This window comes from Callithrix jacchus, chromosome 11, assembly GCF_049354715.1.
Source record: "Callithrix jacchus isolate 240 chromosome 11, calJac240_pri, whole genome shotgun sequence".
Taxonomy (NCBI): Eukaryota; Metazoa; Chordata; class Mammalia; order Primates; family Cebidae; genus Callithrix; species Callithrix jacchus.
In genome coordinates this window covers 2,230,131-2,251,457 of record NC_133512.1, presented here as the reverse complement: position 1 = coordinate 2,251,457, position 21,327 = coordinate 2,230,131, and the positions used below count along the sequence as shown (strand labels likewise).

At 37.4% G+C, this 21,327-nt stretch overlaps 1 protein-coding gene across 44 annotated transcripts in view; it reads right to left on the bottom strand.

Annotated features, from left to right (window-relative positions):
* BBS9 (Bardet-Biedl syndrome 9) overlaps positions 1-21,327 on the bottom strand; it is a 749,186-nt gene that overhangs the window by 521,168 nt on the left and 206,691 nt on the right. For all 44 annotated transcript variants that reach the window (XR_013523801.1, XM_078342175.1, XM_054236977.2 and 41 more), the window contains 3 exons: positions 11,910-12,091; positions 5,921-5,997; positions 2,661-2,714 (listed from right to left, as the gene is read on the bottom strand). Coding sequence is in view for 43 of the 44 variants with exons in the window: in XM_078342175.1 (XP_078198301.1) it covers positions 2,661-2,714; positions 5,921-5,997; positions 11,910-12,091 (313 nt within the window). In the remaining variant the exon portion in view is untranslated. The remainder of the gene's footprint in view (positions 1-2,660; positions 2,715-5,920; positions 5,998-11,909; positions 12,092-21,327) is intronic.

Here is a 21,327-nt window from a genome sequence, read left to right as displayed (position 1 = left end):
CTGTACATATATTTTAAAATAAAATGAATAATATAAATGACAAAAATAATGAGCAGTTTCTATATTCATGGAACAATGCTAACAAATTATTTATGTACATTATTTAATTTACTCTTTATAAAAATGTTTAACAGATAGCATCATAAACCATTTTACAAAAGACTGTGGCTCGGAGATGCTAGTAAGTAGCCCAAGGCCACTCTCAGCGAAAAAAAACACAACTTAACTGCTGTCTACCAGAATCCAGAGCCCATGCCTTTAACCAAGTGGAGATAAGACCCCAAATAACTTTGCAAATGAAAAACTGTCACCATCTTACGGTTTCCAAAATAGAAGTTCAGAGAAGGTAAATAACACGTGCAGAGCCATCAGGCCAACTAGGGAGCTGAAAATGGTGATCAGGAAAGTCTCATGAGAGCTCAGTTTTCAAAGTAGAAACGAAAATTCCTTTAAGTAGCAATAAGCCATTTTGAAAGAGAGCAGTCTGACTTTTCCTGGCATAAGGATGTCTACTTAGACAATAATCACAGAATTTTACACTGTAACAAGCAGGATTTGCATTAGGTTTGGATGCACAATCATGATAGCTCTCATGCACGTACGTATTGAACCCCAACAATGGGGTAGGCCCTTTCAAAATACAAATCAAGGAGACGGGTAACGAAAATAACAACAGTAACAAAGAACAGTTGTGTCTGAGCCAAAAAAGAGTTAAAGACTTGGCTAGATCATAAGCCTCATGTTTTAAGAGGAAAATAATTATAGAATATTAAGGAGAAAATATAAAACATTAATACAAGAATTTTCCATGCTATTTTCTGCCTCTTATGAAATATAATCCTTAGGAAATATAATATCAAATTTTTATCCTAGATATATAAATATGACTCCAAAGGCCAGGTATGAACGACCACTCTGCCTAGTTGCCTGGAATAGGTGGTCAACGCATCATGCACACATACTCAAGGTAGCCACATCTTCATTCACTCGGAACGGATGGAAAAATTTTCTCAATTAACAGGATTTATGATGATGGAAACTTGCATGGTTATATATCTTGGCTGCTGTTGTTATAAAAGGCCATAAGGAGAGATTTATAGTAGAAATTTGTATAGAAACTGTCAGACAGGATCAGGAAGTCATTGTGTCTGCTGTGTACGTCCCGCCAATTTTCTGCAACCCTTGCCTGTTGCATTCTTTCTTGTGCTTTTCTAACGGCAATGAGAGAGTTATGACTTAGGTATTCTCAAATATGGTGAGTTCTACGAATGAAAGAGAATTTTCCGGTAGTGTCATGCCATCATTTTAAGGTGGCTATTACACATAAAAGCTTAAGAACTACGCAGGAGGGAAAGGTATGTTTACTTATGGTGCTAACTCCTGGTTGGTTGGGGATACAATTAACATGAGCAATGTTATCTAGTTAAGGCACAAGATCTATTTTTGCAATAAACAGTGCAACCCTAAATTATCACACGTATGTGTCTGAACGTCATCAGTAGATAGATATAAAAGAGGTGTCCCTATATAAAAGTACAGATCATTCCTGGAACTCTACAGTTATTGCTTTTTCTTAAGTGTTTGATTTCTTGCCACTAATGCCTTTCCAGATTCAGAAGTATCAATGAGATACAGCCTTTGATTGGATTGGGGGAAAGGAGACTGGGGAAAGACCACCCTTGTTTCCAGTGGCAAGCATCCACAAAACTTAGCTCAGGAAACTGTTGTAAGATTCAGCTTCCTTCAAGTCCGACCAAAGATCTCCACACTTGGGCCACCCGCTGGCTCCAGTGTAAGCGAACACAATTGGTAAAGCTGGGTGCCCTGTCAAGCTCCTCCAAGGACAGCAACCCGTAATCTAAGAAAATATAAAGCCCCGTCCAAGTCTTGACTAAGTGAATTGCCAAAATCCACAACCTTCTCCTGCTTCCAAGGTTTGGGCAGTGATAAATATTTTCAGCTTAATAATGTGCTGACTGATTACCATATTTTAACCTAAATGCTTTAAGAGGGTTCTACATTTAGGTTCTAGTTCTAAAATTCTACAATGACAGGACTAAAATTCTTAACCAAAACCCCATCCTTAGTATTCTGTTTTTCCAGGACTACCAATTGTCACTACTCTAACTTTGTGGCGTCTTCATTTAATATTTTCTTGCTGTAAATACATTCACTTAAAGCTATAGCAGAGAGATGGCTGGGAATTCTTTTCAAACAAACACATAATCATAGGTAGAAAAAAGATATTAGCATCCCTGTGCTTCTCCAATATCAGTTCACAGTATACTATGTATGATGATGCTACAATCAGTTAATTGGTCTATTATGAATGCTGATGACACAATTTCTTTAGCAGATTTTAAATGTTAACTTTATTTCCAAAGAAAAAAGTCTGGATCGTGCTACATATTTAAATAATGATAATAGTACTTCATAATAATTGTTTATATTATATCCATCCTGATATAAATGCAGTTATCAGTTTTATATTTCCAAATAACAGTAAAGGTTTTCTATTCACTGCTCAAGGCTGGGGAAATATCTACAAATGCAAGGGTTTATTTTATGTTTCTAAGCTACTTACAAGTTGTCAACAGTAACAGATGTGATAAAATATATAATATTGTTTGCACATTACAGTATAAAATCTGGTACAATACCTTCACTGTGACCGAAGGGACAAGGTCAGTTCCCACCTCAACATCGGTTGCTTGCTGTAAACACAAAATTGAGAAGGCGAGAAGGAACGATTTCAACATTACACAGCAATGAGTGAACACAATGGGGGCAATGTATACTTCCCAGAACTATAAAGGATTTATCACTCTAATGACAGACTAAAAGAAAAAATGTGGCTTTTTTGATGCCTTCATCCAGAAAGTCATAAGCTAATATTAAAAAACTCATCCCCTAAAAAGAAAAAAAAAATGTCACATATATTTTATCAAACCACTCAATTCCCAAATTTGCTTAAATATTTAAAGTATTAATTCTATTAGCTTGTTATTTATATTACAGAAGAAGACCTGCCTGTATGTCCCAGAAAATATTATGCCATTCATTCAGATCCTTGTATTTTCACCTTGCGGAAGGTATGTGTCATTCTGATTAATAACATGTATCTAAGACATGCAACTAATGATATAAAGATTGAGTGGCCTTACACCTAGAAAACAGAAGTGGGCCATGTGCAGTGGCTCATGCCTGTAATCCTAGCACTTCAGGAGGGCCAGGCGAGTGGATCACCTGAGGTCAGAAGTTCAAGACCAGCCTGGCCAACATGGTGAAACCCTGTTTCTACTAAAAATACAAAAATTAGTTGGGCATGGTGGCAGGCACCTGTAATCCCAGCTATTCAGGAGGCGGAGGCAGGAGAATCACTTGAACTTGGGAGGCAGAGGTTGCAGTGAGCAGAGATCACGTCACTTCACTCCAGCCTGAGTGAAAGAGTGAGACTCTGTCTCAAAAAATAAAAAGGAAAAAAGAAACGAAACGAAACACGAAAGTATACTTTTTTTTAACCAGTGTGTATCATCAACTAATTCAATAGACATTCTTTGAGTGACAGCTTGCATTACCTGCTCCTACCTCTTAAAGAATGCATAGTATGATGTAATACATAAAACACTTCCCTTATCACTTAGAACTTATTTTTTAGAGTAATACATTGATACAGAAAAATGCTCTAAGATAGAATAAGACTAAGGGGTAACATGTCTTCTAGTAATACCCATATGAATTCTTGGGATTAAAATGATGTCTCTATCCAACCAATAAATATGATCCATTGTGCTTTTTTACTTGAAATATTTTTAACTAAGAAAAACTAAGCCACTTCTAAGCAATGGGATCCTATAATATAATGGGCATCAGCAGAATTCAGAGTTGAGAGCTTCATATTCTACTTCTGGCTCCACAGGAAACAATATTTGAACTATGATCCAGCTTCTCAATCAGAAAGATGGACTAGCAATGCTTATGTCCTCTAAGGAAGACTCCATTATAATATAAATGATATTACTTTTTTCAGATGTATGCTTTCACAATAATGATTCAAAGTAAAATATTAATCCAGGCTTTGTGCTCTAATATTACCTAAAATCCAGGAAATATTTTACAGTTAGCTATCCATAGATCTAGAGGAGAAATCAACATCTCCTGTTTCCTGTTCCTTTCAATCCATGACTAAACACCTAGATACTTCAAGGATAGCAGTCCTTTGGGAGCATAAAGCTAGAGCAAGAAAAAAATGGCTGTAAGAAGACGTCATGGCACCGAAGCCACATAAATTGTAGGGCTAATGTTTTCCAATGAGATGAATATGATACTCTTAAGAAATCGCTTAAGAAGTAAAAAACAGTAACACGGGGAAAATGAAGCTGGAAAGAGACACCTTTTTAAGAGAAAACAGCATTCAGGGTTACCAACAGGGAAATATACATTATAACATAGTGCTACTACATAAGGCTTTTTCCTACAAAGACTAAAAGTTCCTAAAAAACAGAAAGGGAATTCCTCATTCCAAATAGCCTATGTTGAAGAGAACCTAGAAAAACTGAGTTTCCCAGAGGGAGGAAAAAAAGTCATTTCCACAGCAGGAAAATATGTGTACATTTGTCAGCTAACTAAGCAGAAATGTCCCACTTAGACTACACACTTAGGTAGAATGAAAAATGGTGTGTGCTGAATGGCTGATGTTTAAAACAGTGCCTCTACTGTGTGACTCTGCTGGGTGAATATTTCTTTCATATATAGGCCTACTCTTCTGTGTACCCAAGTTACTACACTATAGCAATGTTGATATGATTTTTATCACAAATTGGATTGGCTGTTTACGCTAAGGTTAGTCTCTGGACACTCATGATATACATGTTCAGGTATGCTCTGATACCGAAATAATGAAGACACTTCCAGGCAGAATTTTATGATATAAACTCCAAATATGGTAAAATGAGTGAATTCAACCACTTCCCTAAATTGATCATCTGTTGGTAGAAACACAGATAAACTGCAGTGGGTGAGACATAATCAATCATATCCTAACAAGTACCTACAGAAAACTAAATCAGGAGATGAAGTAATATAACCAAGAACAGTCCTCCTTTCATCCTTTCTGTTTCTCAGTTGTATTAATTCACTCATTCATAGAGCAAATACATATCGAGCACCCATTATTTGGCAACCACTAAGGATACAGCGGTGAACAAGACACCTCATGGGCATAGATGGTTGTGATAATAATCACAATGATGGTGATGGTGATAGTGATGATGATTATAATACTGAAAGAAGTGAAATGTAATTAGATGAAAATGACAATCCTAACAATCAACAAAGTGGAGTCTATTATTATTCCCATTTTGCAGATGAAAAAATTGAGACTAAGAAAATTAAGTACCTTGCCTTGTGTCACACAGATAGAAATAAGGGAAAAAATAATTCTTGAACCAACTATATACTCTTAAACTACCCTACCGCCACCACCACCATCAAGTATTAAAGACTAGAAATCATTAAACTTTGAACTAGGCCACTCACAAACATTATCTCATTGAACCTTCATCAAAAATCTTGTAGGGTCAGTATTATTCAGCTACATTAATATTATGTCAATGCTATGGTACTAAAGAAGTTAAAAAAAATTTTTAAGTAGGATTAGAACTAGGGCGAGAAGCCCTTCTACTGCCCTCTTCCCCCACAATCCCACTTCTTTTTAAAACAGAAATCCAGCCCAAGGAGTTCCTTACTGGCACTAGGGGTCTGCTCATGTTTTTATCTAGAAAGTAACAAGGCCTACCATTTGTTATCCTTCCCGAAGTTTCTACTTGAAGGACCAAAATTGATATCAACACGTTTTGATCCTAATTCATCAGAATCTACTACTATTATAAACCCCTTTAAAATCTGCAAGTACACCTACAGAAACTGAATCAAAGTTAGGAGAAACCACAACAGAAACGCTCAAGTCATCTTCTCTCTCGGTCACGGGCCAAACACCTGTGATTTAAAAAAAAGAAAAGGCATTTAATCATAAAGTAAAACTTTCTGTCTATAGTTTTTCTTTAAAGGCGTGTCTATACCATAAATAAAAACAGCCCCATAAACATACCCACAAGTTGAAAAAACTAATATATTACAGTATTAGAAGCTTGATGCTAATTCTTTACCTCTATAATACAGTTGAAAAAAACACACATTGTCTCCTTCTGCAAATATTAGCTAAGATGTGAGCCATTGACTGAGCAGCACTGGGAATTTCAATGGCCTCTCTTTAACTACTAGTGGAAGCCCACATTAGCACAGCCCTTTTGAAGGTAAGTTGGCTGTGACTATCAAAACATAAAATGTACATATCCTGTGACTTAACTCTACTCCCAAGAATGTATCTAATACCATGCCCAAGGAGGTCTCTAATGTTAGTAGTTACATTTTCAGAAATGAAAAGAATCTCAATATCGATATATCTATTAATAGGCTGTTACATAAATTATGGTACATCTGTATTATGCGATGTCCCACCCCTGTAAACAGGAGGGCTGTCCATCTTTACATACTGACATTTAAAACCTATTTATCTATTAAGTTTTCAAAAGCAAGAGGTAATACAATGTGTCTAATACGCACATATTTGTGTCAAAAGAATTACATAAACATGAATATTTTCTAGAAGAATACACTAATACTATTTTTTTGTATTTATTATACTTTAAGTTGTGGGGTACATGTGCAGATCGTGCAGGTTGGGTACATAGGTATACACGTCCCTCGTTAGTGGTTTGCTGCATCCATTGCCCCGTCACCTACATTAGGTATTTCTCCTAATGCTATCCCTCCCCAATCTCCCTACCCCCTGCTATTCCTCCCCTAGCCCCCTAACCCCCAGGCCCCAGTGTGTGATGTTCCTCTCCCAGTGCCCATGTGTTCTCATTATTCAACACCCACTTGTGAGTGAGAACATGTGGTATTTAGTTTTCTGTCATTGTGTCAGTGTGCCAAGAATGATGGTTTCCAGTTTCATCCATGTCCCTGCAAAGGACATGAACTCATCCTTTTTTTATGGCTGCATAGTATTCCATGGTATAAACGTGCCACATTTTCTTTATCAAGCCTATCCTTGATGGGCATTTGGGTTGGTTCCAAGTCTTTGCTATTGTGAATAGTGCTGCAGTGAACATACATGTGCATGTGTCTTTATAAAAGAATGATCTATAATACTTTGGGTATATACTCAGTAATGGGATTGCTGGGTCAAATGGTATTTCTATTTCTAGATCCTTGAGGAATCGCCACATTGTCTTCCACAATGGTTAAATTAATTTAGACTCCCACCAACAGTGTAAAAGTGTTCCTATTTCTCTACATCCTCTCCAGCATCTGTTGTCTCCAGATTTTTTAATGATCGCCATTCTAACTGGCGTGAGGTGGTATCTCAGTGTGGTTTTGATTTGCACTTCTCTAATGACCAGTGATGATGAGCTTTTTTCATGTTTGTTGGCTGCATAAATGTCTTTGAAAAGTGTCTGTTCATATCCTTTGCCCACTTTTTGACGGGGTTGTTTGTTTTTTCTCGTAAATTTGTTTATGTTCTCTGTAGATTCTGGATATTAGCCGTTTGTCAGATGGGTAGATTGTAAAATGTTTTTCCCATTCTGTTGGTTGCCAGTTCACTCTACTGATAATTTATTTTGCTGTGCAGAAGCTCTTAAGTTTATTTAGATCCTGTTTGTCTATTTTGGCTTTTGCTGTCATTGTTTTTGATGTTTTAGTCATGAAGTTCTTGCCCATGTCTATGTCCTGAATGGTATTGCCTAGGTTTTCTTCCAGAGTTTTTATGGTGTTAGGCCTCATGTTTAAATCTTTAATCTATCTAGAGTTAATTTTTGTATAAGGTGTAAAGAAGGGATCCAGTTTCAGCTTTCTGCAGATGACTAGCCAGTTTTCCCAACACCATTTATTAAAGAGGGAATCCTTTCCCCATTGCTTGTTACAAAAACTCTTGATAAGAATTGCCTTTACAGAGTGGAACTAGGATCTTGGGTTGAACGAAGATTTGCCTTTCATTATTTATCCTATCAGGACTGGTTGAATTATTTTTATCATATACATGTTATTTTCATAATTTTATACATATTTATATTGCATAATGAGATACTTATTCATAGTATCAACCACAAAGATTTTTTAAATTTACAAGAAAAAACAAACAACCTCGTCAAAAAGTGGGCAAAGGATATGAACAGACACTTTTCAAAGACATTTATGCAGCCAACAAACATATGAGAAAAAGCTCATCATCACTGGTCACTAGAGAAATGCAAATCAAAACCACATTGAGATACCACCTCACGCCAGTTAGAATGGTGATCATTAAAAAATCTGGAGACAACAGATGCTGGAGAGGATGTGGAGAAATAGGAACACTTTTACATCGTTGGTGGGAGTGTAAATTAATTCATAATTTTAAATATACTCATATTGCATAATGAGATACTTATTCATAGTATCAACCACAAAGATTTTAAACAACAAACATTTTTAAATTACATATATGTCATTTATATATATGTAATATTACATATATATGCATAATATATCGAACTACTGGCTGCCTACTCAACATCTACTCTTCCCTCTTCCCTCTTTGTATTGGAGACTTAATTTTGTCGAGCACACCTTCGTCTCAGAGACAGTCACCCCTCCCAGGCACCAGGGTCAAATCCAGTCACAGTGATTTCCTTCCACTGACCATTTGCTGTTTTAGGAATGAATGTGGGACTTAATCCTGGCAGATGGAAGGTAAGGAAAGCTTGGAATGGAGAGAGCTGGCACATGCTTCTGGGAAAGCTATTCCTTCCTAATAAGAGGGAGACTTGGGAGAAACAGCCTGATGATTCTTCCCTGGAAATCATATCTGAACATAACACCTAGACTTGCTGAGATCACCCTGTGACCCTGAGAGGAAACATCTCCCACACTCTGAGGATGGCTGACTGAAAATACAGAAAGCACCTGGATGATGCCACATGAATCAGCTGTCTCACAAAAAAGGAAATGCCTACAACTGCTATCAGGCATTTCCACCAAACTGCATGATTTGGAATGGAAACTTCCATAACTCACTGAGAGTACAAATGGCTGTTCATTGCCCATCCCAATAACTGCTCTTTGATTCTTCTTTACTTAAAGCCCAATTTTATTCTAAGCAACAAAATACTCAACTAAATCACGCAATTTCCCAGCCAGTTTTGCAGCTTGGAGTGGCTAGTGAGACATGAGTAGGAGCCATTCAGGGTGTGGCTTCCAAGAAGCCTCCTTAACGGGGCTGACTCAGCAGCAGATGTGAGAGCAGGAGTTCCAAAAGCCATGCTGGACCAATATCTGACCCTGAGATAGAAGGAATCAGAGTCCCTGATGACTGTGGGACTGCCAAGCCAACCCTGGACTGCCCATCACTGGGCTTTTTTACAAGAGAAAGAAAGAAACCTCTATCTTATTTGGGTATTCTGTGACATGTAGCCAGACAGAATTTTAAGTGAACAGTGTCACAAAATACAAATGATCCTACTATTCAGTGATAACATCGGTGATAGAGTGCAGACTTCCATGTATACCCCTACCTCTTACTGCTCTCTGTCCCTTTCTGAAGACACAGAGGTATGGGCACCTATCTCAATGTTGTACCCAGTCCCCCATACTCATGCCTTGTAGACAACATGATCAACTACCTAAATCGTAAATAAAATTCCGTCTTTGAAAGTTCCTACCAGTAGATGTTGTTGACTACTGGTAACAAAAATACCAGGCAGGATTCACACTAATGAGTTGAGTATAAAAAGCTTCAGAATCTATGAGCCATGCAGAAATTATTACTATGATTTCATGCTTACAGCTTACATTCCCCTTATAACTTACACACATAAAATCAGCTTCAAAAACACTTTTATTACAGTAGATAATATACACCATGTGTACAACAAAATGTACTCTTTAAACTGGCTTTGGATTTTGCTGCAACTCTTCCTTTGAAAACACTTTTAAAAGCTTTAAGTACTGAACATAACCTGCAAGACTATGAACGTTTTTTATAAGTTGAAGCCCCCATACAAAAATAAGTGACATTTAAATGAATGATGGGGGTCATCACAAAGTTCAGCATTTTAAATTCTTCTAATAAAGAGAAGCTAAAACTGTAATAAAACAATTTTGTGCTCATGTAATTATAGATATTTTAATAAACAAACATACCATGGTTTTATAAGGGTATAAGACTAATTTTTTTTATATCTAGAAATAAAAAGTTTTAAATACCTCTCAGTTTAAAAAGTTTCCCTTTGTTTCTGTCTCAGAAATAAAACTAAATGACAATGGCATAGAAGGGGCAAGGAACTTCAAACATTAATTAAGAATTGAGGTTATGTAAATCATGCACTTTGCACCTAAGTCTGTGGGGGTATCCTTAATTTAATTAGCAGTTATTTCATGAAATACTGAAGGGATCAAGGTAATAACAAGTTAAATAGCCTAAACCTTCTCATCCAAGTTCATCACTATAACCACCAAGAAATAACTTTTAACTGTAAGGGATATTCTGAGAAATTTCACATTCAATTAATGTTAATCAAAATATCACTGGCACATTACCGTGGAAAGGGCACAATCTCAAGACAAAATTTGGAGTGAAAGCTTAATGAACCCTGCAAATTTCATGTTTCATGCCTATGCCACATTTCCCAATATTTTAATTTACAAAATGAGACTTATAATTCTATTAATCCCAAAAATGCTAGTATCAAAAATTGAAAAACAATTGTATACTGGGATATGACACATCCAATTTTAACCACTCTCTGTTTGACACGGCAGTGCTGACAACAAACAGGTTTCTAAGTAATCGGAGGTGCCCACAAGACCTGCGCTGCACTGGTTTACTTTCAAAACTTTCCAACGGAATGTGTGAAACCAAAGCATAACAGCTTTATTTTAATATTCATATTTTAAAAATATATTATCTCAGTTCCTCAGGACCGGAGGAATACAATGTTGGTAACACAGACTCAAAAGTACATAAATCTAGTAAAACGATGGGAGCAGGATTAAGACTGGCTCTGCTGTTTTGGTTGGCTTTTGATGCTCGGCTTCTTTTATTATTCCTGCTTGTTTTAACATTTCTTTTATGTGAAAATAGTCCATATTTTTTCTCATTAAAAAAATACTTTTACCTGACCCTGAAAAGCGAACCTAAACTAATGCTTTTCACATGTCCAACTCAAACTGCAAGACTGGTGTTTTGTTTCTCCTTTTAATTTACAAAAAAATTATACCCTTGTGAGTCCCAAAGTAAGATAATATTGAGTTATTCAAAACTCAGGAACTGAAAATATCATCAGCCTCTGAGTCATTAGAAACCAGCATACCACAAGCTACACACCATTTGGACGGTTAATTAACTACAAACATAAATTATGTCTCTAAGCTGCAAATGACTATATTTTTAGTAACAAAATGGTAGCTCATGTGCTTTGGTTTCTTTTGAAAGAAAACTAAAGTCATTTCAGGAATATCAGAAGGTAGTAAATGACCACTCTAAATTTTAATGCTCTTCTCAAGGCCTAAGACTACCACCCAAAGAGGTACTTCTTCCTTTCTTCGCATGTAAAGAAAAAAACTACATAGTGCTGTCCATGAAACATTAACAACAAAAACATTTTCTGAAATATGTTTTCAGAAGCCATAACATACAGAGTAAACATAAAGACCTTGTGTGCTAAAGAGCAATACTGGTTTTACAAATATGACTTTAATTAAGCCTAGAGGAAAAAATTAACAAAAACATAAAATAATATCTAAATACAAGATAACATGAATTTCACAATGAATAGTAAAATAGTAAAAAGCTGCAGATGAGATACCTTGTGATTTGTTAACATCTTTGATGATTTTCTGCAGCTCTTTCATTTCTACATCAAGTTCATCATAGTTCAGTTCTCGAGATTCAACGTTTGGAGCTTGGAACAGAGAAGGATCTGTCCCCAAGTATGAACACTGCAAGTGACCATCGTCACTCAGAGTGACTATCACTCCCTTTAAATCACTACAATAAGAAAGAGAAAATAAGACATAATTTTAAATTTCAGTAATTTAGTCTTGACCAACTACACATTTACTCAATTCAGCATCAACACACCATTAAGAAAATAACAATATATCTATTTCCAGAGTTTTACTTCAAAGACTCAGTTCAAATACTTCAAACATGATTCGTATTTATAGAAGTATTCCCAATGTTAAGATCAACTAAGGCAGGGAAGGAGCTTAATTATTATAATAGCTACCACTTTTGGGGACCTAACTACAAAGCAAATCCTGCTCCAAGAGCATTTTAAGTGCTGTTTTTAATCCTCACTCCAGCTACCACTTGGCATATCCATAATAAGCACATGAACAACATTTGTGCAGGGACAATGGAGCAAGAGACACAGCTGGGCTGCTGGTTGGCCTAAGACCAGGAATGAGGCACAGGAGTGAAGACGGGACAATCCATGGGACAGAACAGCAAACAAAGTTAATACAGGAAGCCATGGGAGGTCTCACCAAGAAAAGTGCCCCACCCCGATCTTTCCTCATCCTTTTCCCTCTCTCTATCCTTAAGATTCAAGTTTGCCCTCTCCCAGGCCCACCCATCGCAGCTTCCTTCACAGGCTCTCCTACTCAAGTGGCCCTCTAGTCTGTTCTCTCTTTCTCTTCACTTTTAGCCAGAAGCAGCCAATTGTCCCACTTACTAGCTCTTTCTTTATCACTCTTTTCATCCTAATTATCTCTTTCCCTCCCCATTCTTTCACTCTTCTTTCTCTCTTAGGCTCCTTGAGGTCTGTTTTACTCTAGAAACTAGCCGTAATCTATGAATTACAGGTGATTTCAGCATACCATTTTTTAGGTGTAAGTTTTTGTGAACATGTCATAAGAAGTTGCTGAGATGAATACTGTATCTTCCTCCTCCCTAAGTTTGCCAGAGAAACAAAAAAATTCGACATCGTCATAAGCCATTTTTGAGTTGACACATAATGGAATTGTTTGACTCACTTTTGTTTGTTATGTTTTCTACAGAAACTTTTGATTCTTTAAAGTATTTTTGACTCTATTCTAGAGGTTAGATATTAATCAAAAATAATAAATTGGGCACAGTAGCACATGCCTGTTCTCCCAGCTACTTGAGGAGGCAAAGAATCACTTAAGCCCAGGAGTTTGAGTCCCGCTTGGGCAACACAGCAAGACCTTGTCTCCAAAAGTAAACAAAAATAGAAAAATTGTGAGAAAAAAGATTTTAAAACGTTGCTATTCATCTGAAGAAGAGAAAAGGAATAAGCTGTATAACAGATGAAGCATGTAAGAGTCTAGGCTTATTCAGAATGTACAAAAATGTTTAAAACTCCCCAGCTGTGGATCGTGGCAGGTAGGTTTCCTTAATGTAAAAGCTTCACTGGGTTGGAAGTAGATACTACCATTGCTCAGTTCTGCCCATAAGATGGCCACCAGCATCCACTGCACCACCTGCCTGAAACACAACATTCCGATACACGTCTCCAGGGCTTAGGTATAGTCGGTGACGTGCAACCCTGTCATATGGCTTTGCAGGAGTAAAAACTAGATTGATATCACTGGTTCAACAGCTAAAGAACTAGACTAGGACTCAAAAGACTTGAGTTCTAGCTCTGATGCCACCCCTATGGAGCTGAGTCAACTTGGGGAACTTTTCCTAAATATTCTTTACCTGTAAAATGAGAAGGTAAGACTAGATAATCCTCAAAAGCTTCAAGTTTTATGAAGTGTTCTGCCATCTAACCCTCAGAAAACAAATACTCCCAAAATGGAATTATCTTCCTGAAGTGTGAAAAGCAACCTCAGAGTACCTTTGGGCTTGAACCTTTCTTTGCATGTAACTGAAGCCACCTAGTGGCCATGGAAATCCCAACTTTCAGTTCTGACAAGCCCATTACAAGAGCAAACCTTCCCTTCCCTCTGAGTTGTGACTATGGTCTGTTCCCCATTCTAGTCGGCTCCACTAAAGCCTAGAAACCCAGCGAGTCCTCAGGAAACTCTAGGATGCTTAAGCGCAGACCTCTGGGGAGCTTCTTAGAGAATGTGAGGTTCATGAGTACTTGGAATTCAAACAGGCATTTCCATTTCATCCTCATCCTTTGAACAATCCATCACGCAGAAAAGCCAGCATTCCCCAATACAAGCATTCCTCTCTATCTAAATGTATTTTGTCTTTGGGTTGAAAAGTTTATCACTAAGCAAACAGCAACAATTTATCTAAAAAATTATCTGAAACAATTAAGTTTCTGAGTTCAGATAGGAAGAGTTTGGATAATAGAGAATATGTATATTTCTTCTGACTCTCTAAAAACACTTTTTACTGATATTCCATGTGTCCAAATGGTAAAGAGAGTAGCCAGGGTTTTCCCTCACCAAAAGAACAAATTTCGCCAGACTGTCTTGACAGCTAAGGTAATTACAGAACTTAAGCAATTTACTTCTTAAAAAATCAATTGCAAAAGACATTATAGGCTGGGAAGCTGAGGCAGGTGGATCACTTTAGGTCAGAATTTCAAGAGGAGCCTGGCCAACATGATGAAACTCTGTCTCCACTAAAAATACAAAAATTAGCCCTGTGTGGTGGCAGGCACATGTAATCCCAGCTACTTGGGAAGCTGGGGCAGGAGAATCACTTAAACCCAGGAGGCAGAGTTTGCAGCGAGCCAAGATCACACCATTGCACTCCAGCCTGGACAACACAGCAAGACTCGGTCTCACACACACACACACAAAAAGACATTATAGATTATTTTGTTTCTTTTTATGGCTGAGTAGTGTTCCCTGATGATTAGTGATGCTGAGCACTTTGTTACATGTCTGTTGGCTGTTATATGTCTTCTTTTGAGAATTGTCTACTCGTGTCATTTGCAAAGATATGAAACCAACCTAAGTGCCCATCAATCAATGAATGGATAAAGAAAATTTGGTGTAAATACACCACAGAATACAACTCAGCCATAAAAAGGAATGAGATAATGTCCTTTGCAGCAACTTGAATAGAGCTGGAGGCCATTATTCTAAGTGAAGTAACTCAAGAATAGACAACCAAGTATTGTACGTTCTCAATGTGTAAGTGGGAGCTAAGCTATGAAGATGCAAAAGCATAAGAATGATGACATGGATTTTGGGGTCTGGCAGGAGGGGATGGTTGGGAGGGGGTGAGGGATAAAAGACTATATGCTGGGTACAGTATCTACTGCTCAGCTGACAGGTGCACAAAAAGCCCACTAAAAAACCTATCCATGTAACCAACAACCACCTGTATCCCAAAAACTATCCTTTTTAGATGAGATTCCTAGAGCAGTCAGATTTGCAGAAACCCAAGGTTGAATGGTGGTTTCCAGGGGCTGGGGTTGGGAGATACAGAGTTTTACTTAGGAAAGATAAAAAGTCCTGGAGATGGATGGTGGTAATGATTGCACAGCAATATGAATGTACCTAATGCCACAGAACTGTACATTTTAAAATGCTTGAAATGGTAAATTTTTATGTTATTTTACTACTATTTAAAAAAACACATAGCACAAAAAAAAGGGTGAATGAATACATTTCAAAAAGCTGTGTCAAGAATAATATAGTATGTAATTTGTTTACGGACATTAAAGCCTTCAATCTCTTTTAACTTTTAAAAAAATTCAATCGTTTTGGGGTACAGGTGGTTTTTGGTTATGGCTTCAGGTTTTAGATTTAAGTCTTTGATCCATTTTGAGCTTAATTTTGTATAAGGCAAGAGAAGGGGATCCAGTTCTATTCTTCTACATATGGCTTGCCGGTTTTCCCAGCCCCATCTATTGAATAGGGTTTCCTTTACCCAATTCATGTTTTTGTATGCTTTGTCAATGACCAGTCCACTGTAAATTTGGCTTTATTTCTGGGTTTTCTAAACTGTTCCATTGGTCTGTGTGCCTGTTTTTATACCATTACTATGCTGTTTGGGTGACTATAGCCTTGTAGTATAATTTGAAGTTGGATAATACGATGCCTTCAGATTTGCTCTTTCTGCTTAGTATGGGTTTGGCCATGCGGACTCTTTTTGGTTCCATAAGAATTTCAGGATTGTTTTTCTAGTTCGGTGAAGAATTATGATGGCATTTTGATAGGAATTGTGTTGAATCTGTAGACTGCTTCGGGCATTATGTTCATTTTCACAATATTGATCCTTCCCATTCTTGAGCATGGAATTTGTTTCCATTTGTTTGTGTCATCTATGGTTTCTTCCAGCATTGTTTTGCGGTTTTCCTTACAGAGCTCTTTCGCCTCCTCGGTTTAAGTATATGCCTATGTTTTTTGCGTTGGTGGTGGTGGTGGTTTTTTTTGGGGGGGGGCCGGGTTGTGTGCATGTGTGTGGGGGGGGGTTGGGGGTTTTGTGGCTTTTTCTTTTTGCAGTTGTTATAAAAGGGACTGAGTTCTTCATTTGATTCTCATTTTTGTTGTTGTTAGTGTACAGCAGTGCTTCCGATCTGTATACACTGATTCATATCCTGAGACTTAATTTATTTAACAGATCTAAGAGCTTGTTGAATGAGTCTTTAGGGTTTTCTAGGCATACGATCGTATCATTGGCAAACAGAGACTATTTGACTTACTCTTCTCCAAGAGTACTTTGACTGACTCTTTTGGATGCCCTTCCTTTCCTTCTTTTATCTGATGCTCTGGCTAGGACTTCTAGTACTATGCTGAATAAACGTAATGAAAGTGGACATCCTTGTCTTGTTCCAGTTCTCAAGGGAAATGTTTTCAATTTTTCTCATTCAGCATGATGCTGGTTGTGGGTTTGTCATATACGGCTTTTATTACTTTGAGGTAAGTCCCTTTTATGCCTATTTTGTTGCGAGTTTTTATCATAAAGACATGCTGGATTTTATCAAATGCTTTTTCTGCATCTATTGAGATAACTATATGGGTTTGTTTTAAATTTGGTTTATGTGATATATCACATTTATTGACTTATATGTCAAGTCACCCCTGCATCCCTGGGATGAACCCCACTTGACCTTGATCATGATGTACTACCTTTTTGATTAGCCAGTATTTTGTCGAGGATTTTTGCATCTGATAAATATTTTAACAATATTGTTCATGTGGGCTAATGAGTATGCTTCTATGAAGGATAGAAAGTTATGCTGAAAGGAATCACCAATTAAATCCAATATATGTACCCTACCACTTCTATCTTAAAAGCAGTGTTGGCATTGACAAAATGAAGGTCTCTGAATTATTGCTGGTCTGTGAAGTGCATCAGCTAAGCTAAGTCAGCAGAATCATGCATTTTATGAAGAGTCAGGTCAAAGGTACTACATTCCTAAGACATACAGTTATTTTGTGATTTCACCAATGGGGCATGAAATTAAAATACAGAATTTTTCTCAGAAATCTGTAAACAATGGTTTTACCACTCAGTAAACAGATCCCTGCCTTAACAATACATTAAAACAAAATTCCAGAAGTATTTTTAAAATGCAATTAAAAATATGAAACTACAAAAATATTTATCTTCCTTTGAGATGGTAAGAACTTTTGCTATAAGAAAGCAACCAGATGAAACTACAAAGGAAAGAATCTCTAAATTAAATTACATTCAAATTTTAAACTTGTTACAGGTTTAAGAATACAACACAGAAAGAACAAAGAACAGACTCAGAAAACATTGGCAACCAATATAAAATACAACATGTTAAGTTAAATTATATTAAGTTGCTGATATTCAACTGTTTTTAACCTATGAAAACAATTTTATATGTTAAACCTAATATGTAAAGAACTCTTACAAATCAATGAAAATAGGATTATATGCAACAAAAAAGGTAAAAGGCCATGTACAGATAATACATACATAAAAATAATACAGTCAATAAATAAGTGAAAACCTTCTCAAAATTAAAAAATGCATACTTTAAAACTATTTTTAAAAAGGTATATTTGATTAGCACCTCAAACTAGCAAATAAATTGTATTTAATAATGAGTCCAGCTGTTAGAGAAGATACATGGAGACAGAACTCTCATATACTTTTGATACCAATGGAAATTTATTAGAATCCTTTTAGAGAACATTTTAGAAAAATATATCAAAAACCAATAAAATACTATTGTCTTTTATGCAGTAATATACTTTGGTGGTTATTTTCAAAATTTAGAAACAACCAAATGGTATGTAAGGAATATTTTTTAATCATGGTGCATCTATAATAGAATGTTTAGAAACCATTAACAATCATATCTTATCAAATATCTGTTTTCAGAAAAAATAATAAAAAACATAAAAGCCAAATATAATACTGCATGTACATTTTGTTCTAAGTTTGTAAATACATATGTATAAAACCCAGATTAGCAAACATACTTAAATGTTAATAGAATGGTGACTATCTCTAACTAGTGAAATGATGAGTTCTTTTCATTTTGTCTTAGAGTAACAAAATCAGATTAGGGCCAGGTGCAGTGGCTCACACCTGTAATCCCAGCACTTTGGGAGGGCAAGGCAGGTGGATCACCTGAGGACAGGAGATTCAGCCCAGCCTGTACAACATGGTTAAACTCTATCTCTACTAAAAATACAGAACTTTTCTGGGCATGGTGGTGTGAGCCTGTAATCCCAGCTACTTGGGAGGGTGAAGCAAGAGAATCACTTGAACCCAGGAGGCAGAGGTTGCAGTGAGCTAAGACCAGGCCACTGCACCCCAGCCTGGCTGACGAGAGTGAAACTCCAACTCTAAATAAATAAATAAATAAGATTGGAATGAAAACTTTATTTATTATGAGAAAAAATGTTCTATTTTCCATCCCAGAGACTAAATTTGTATCAGCAACTTAGAAACATAAATACCTGTGGGATTAAAAACATTTAACTAGTTATATTTTTCAAACAAAGCTGACCTATAGATGTGTAGCATGAAATTATTTGAAATATAGCTCAATGGATAGAAAATAAATGGTTTCTTTCATTTGCTAATACACTAAAACAAATGAAGAGTAGTTTTAAAAACAAAAAGGACACGCATTGAACCTATTGGTCTCTTGTTTGGCCTCATTTTATGCAAAATAGAAACATTTTAAGTTATCCAGTTGTGAAAGTCTGTTTTTTACTAATATATATAGATATCAAGGAAATCTTAAAACTCTAAGTAGTATTTATTGCACCCAAGTTTTACTCTACCTCAGTAAGGAGCATATGATTGAAAGGCATTTCCCTTCAAGGGCAGTCAGGCACACTCAGTTCACTCAGCTCTTCCTCAGTCCCAAAGTACTGGACATGGGCATCGAACATATTTTAATCAATTCACCATCAATCATTTAAGACATTTTTATTGAGCATCTGGGGTACAACAGAAGCTATTCTAAAAGCAAAGACAACATGATGCTTGTGTGTAAAAATCTTTGGTCTAATTGGAAGGTCTTAAAACTTATTTTAAATAAAAGCAATTGTAATCCAATGTGGAATACGTAGCACAGTAGGAAGAGAGCACAGTCGCCCTGCATCAGAGAGCAGAGCAAGACTTCACAGGACAGAGGATGCAGAAGCTGGATCTTGACCTACAAGTAGATCCTCAGAGATGAAAAAGAAGGAACAAAATGAAGGTAAAGGACTCCAGCCTTGGTGACCTCATTCAGTCTTAAGACTTTAAGTGCTTTCTTCCTGACAGCTCCCACCTCTGTATCTCCAGCCAGACATATACATCCAGCAGCCTGCTTGACAGCTGCGCTTAGAAGGCCAACAGACAGCTAAAGCTCAACATGGCTACCCTTGAGTTCCTTTTTGGCACCCCCCCCCACCAACTCAAAGCTACCCCTCCTGCATCTTTCTTATTTCTGCTATTGGTAACTCCATTCTTTTTTTTTTTTTTTTTTTCAGATGGAGTTTCACTCTTGTTGCCCAGGCTAGAGTGCAATGGCGCGATCTTGGCTCACCACAACCTCCTCCTCCTGGGTTCAGGCAATTCTCCTGCCTCAGCCTCCCGAGTAGCTGGGATCACAGGCACGTGCCACTGTGCCCAGCTAATTTTTTGTATTTTTAGTAGAGACGGGGTTTCACCATGTTGACCAGGATGGTCTCGATCTCTTGACTTTGTGATCCACCTGCCTTGGCCTCCCAAAGTGCTGGGATTACAGCCGTGAGCCACTGCGCCCAGCCCAACTCCATTCTTTAAGCCAGTCATCTGGAAAGAACCTTAGAGCCATGCTTGACTCCCCCTCCCTTTTCTTTTTCTTGAAACCACATAAAATACATCAGTAAATATTACCAGCCTTATTTTTTAAATATGTCCAGAATCCAACCACTTCTCACCAAGTGCACTACTACATGCATGAAACAAACATTTCTTTTTTTCTTCTTTAGAGACAGACTCCCACCCTGTCACTCAGGCTGGAGTGCAGTGGTATGATAATGGCTCACTGTAAACTCAAACTCCAGGGCTCAAGTGACCTGCCTCAGCCTTCCAAGTAGCTGAGGTGCATGCCAACATATCAAGCTAACTTCTATGTAGTTAGAAATGGGGTCTTGCTATCTTGTAGTTCTGGTCTTAAACTCCTGGCCTCAGGCGATCCTCCTTCCTCAGCCTCCCAAAGCACTGGGAGTATAGGTGTGAGCCACCACATCAAGCCTAACAAACACCCTTTAATCTGTACTGGGTGACTGCTATTAAACAGTCTCTCAGCTTCTGTCATTGTGCCTCTACAGTAACTTTCCAACAGCGCAGTCAGAATATTCATGTTAGCTCACAACCCTCTAGTGGCTCCTCTGCCACTCGTAACGAAAGCTCAAGCCCTTAAAAGAGTCTCCAAGGCCCTACATAATATGCTCTTCTACCTCATTTTCATTTTCTCTTCAGAATAAAAAATGAAATTGTCCATCCCGGTGGTAGGAAATTGAGCCACAGTGAACCTTGCCACTGTAGGTAAAGGGCTCTATGGTCCTAAGTAAACTTGAAAGAAAGTCTAGGCCACAAGAACCACAATTCCTGAGGAAGTCCAAGTGCTTCACTGGGCTCAGTGCCAGTGGACATGGAGGGCAAAAGACCTAATAAGACACCAGATAGGGCAGTCAAGGGACTGCTTGCACCACCTTTCCCCCAACACCCAGCAAAGTAGGGCACAGCTCTAGAAAAGACCCCTTCTTTCTGCTTGAAGAGAGGAAAGAGTACTTTGTCTTGTAACTTGGATGCCAGCTCATCCACAGTAGAATAAGGCACTGAGCAGAGACCTCAGATACCCATTTCAAGCCCTAGCTCCCAGA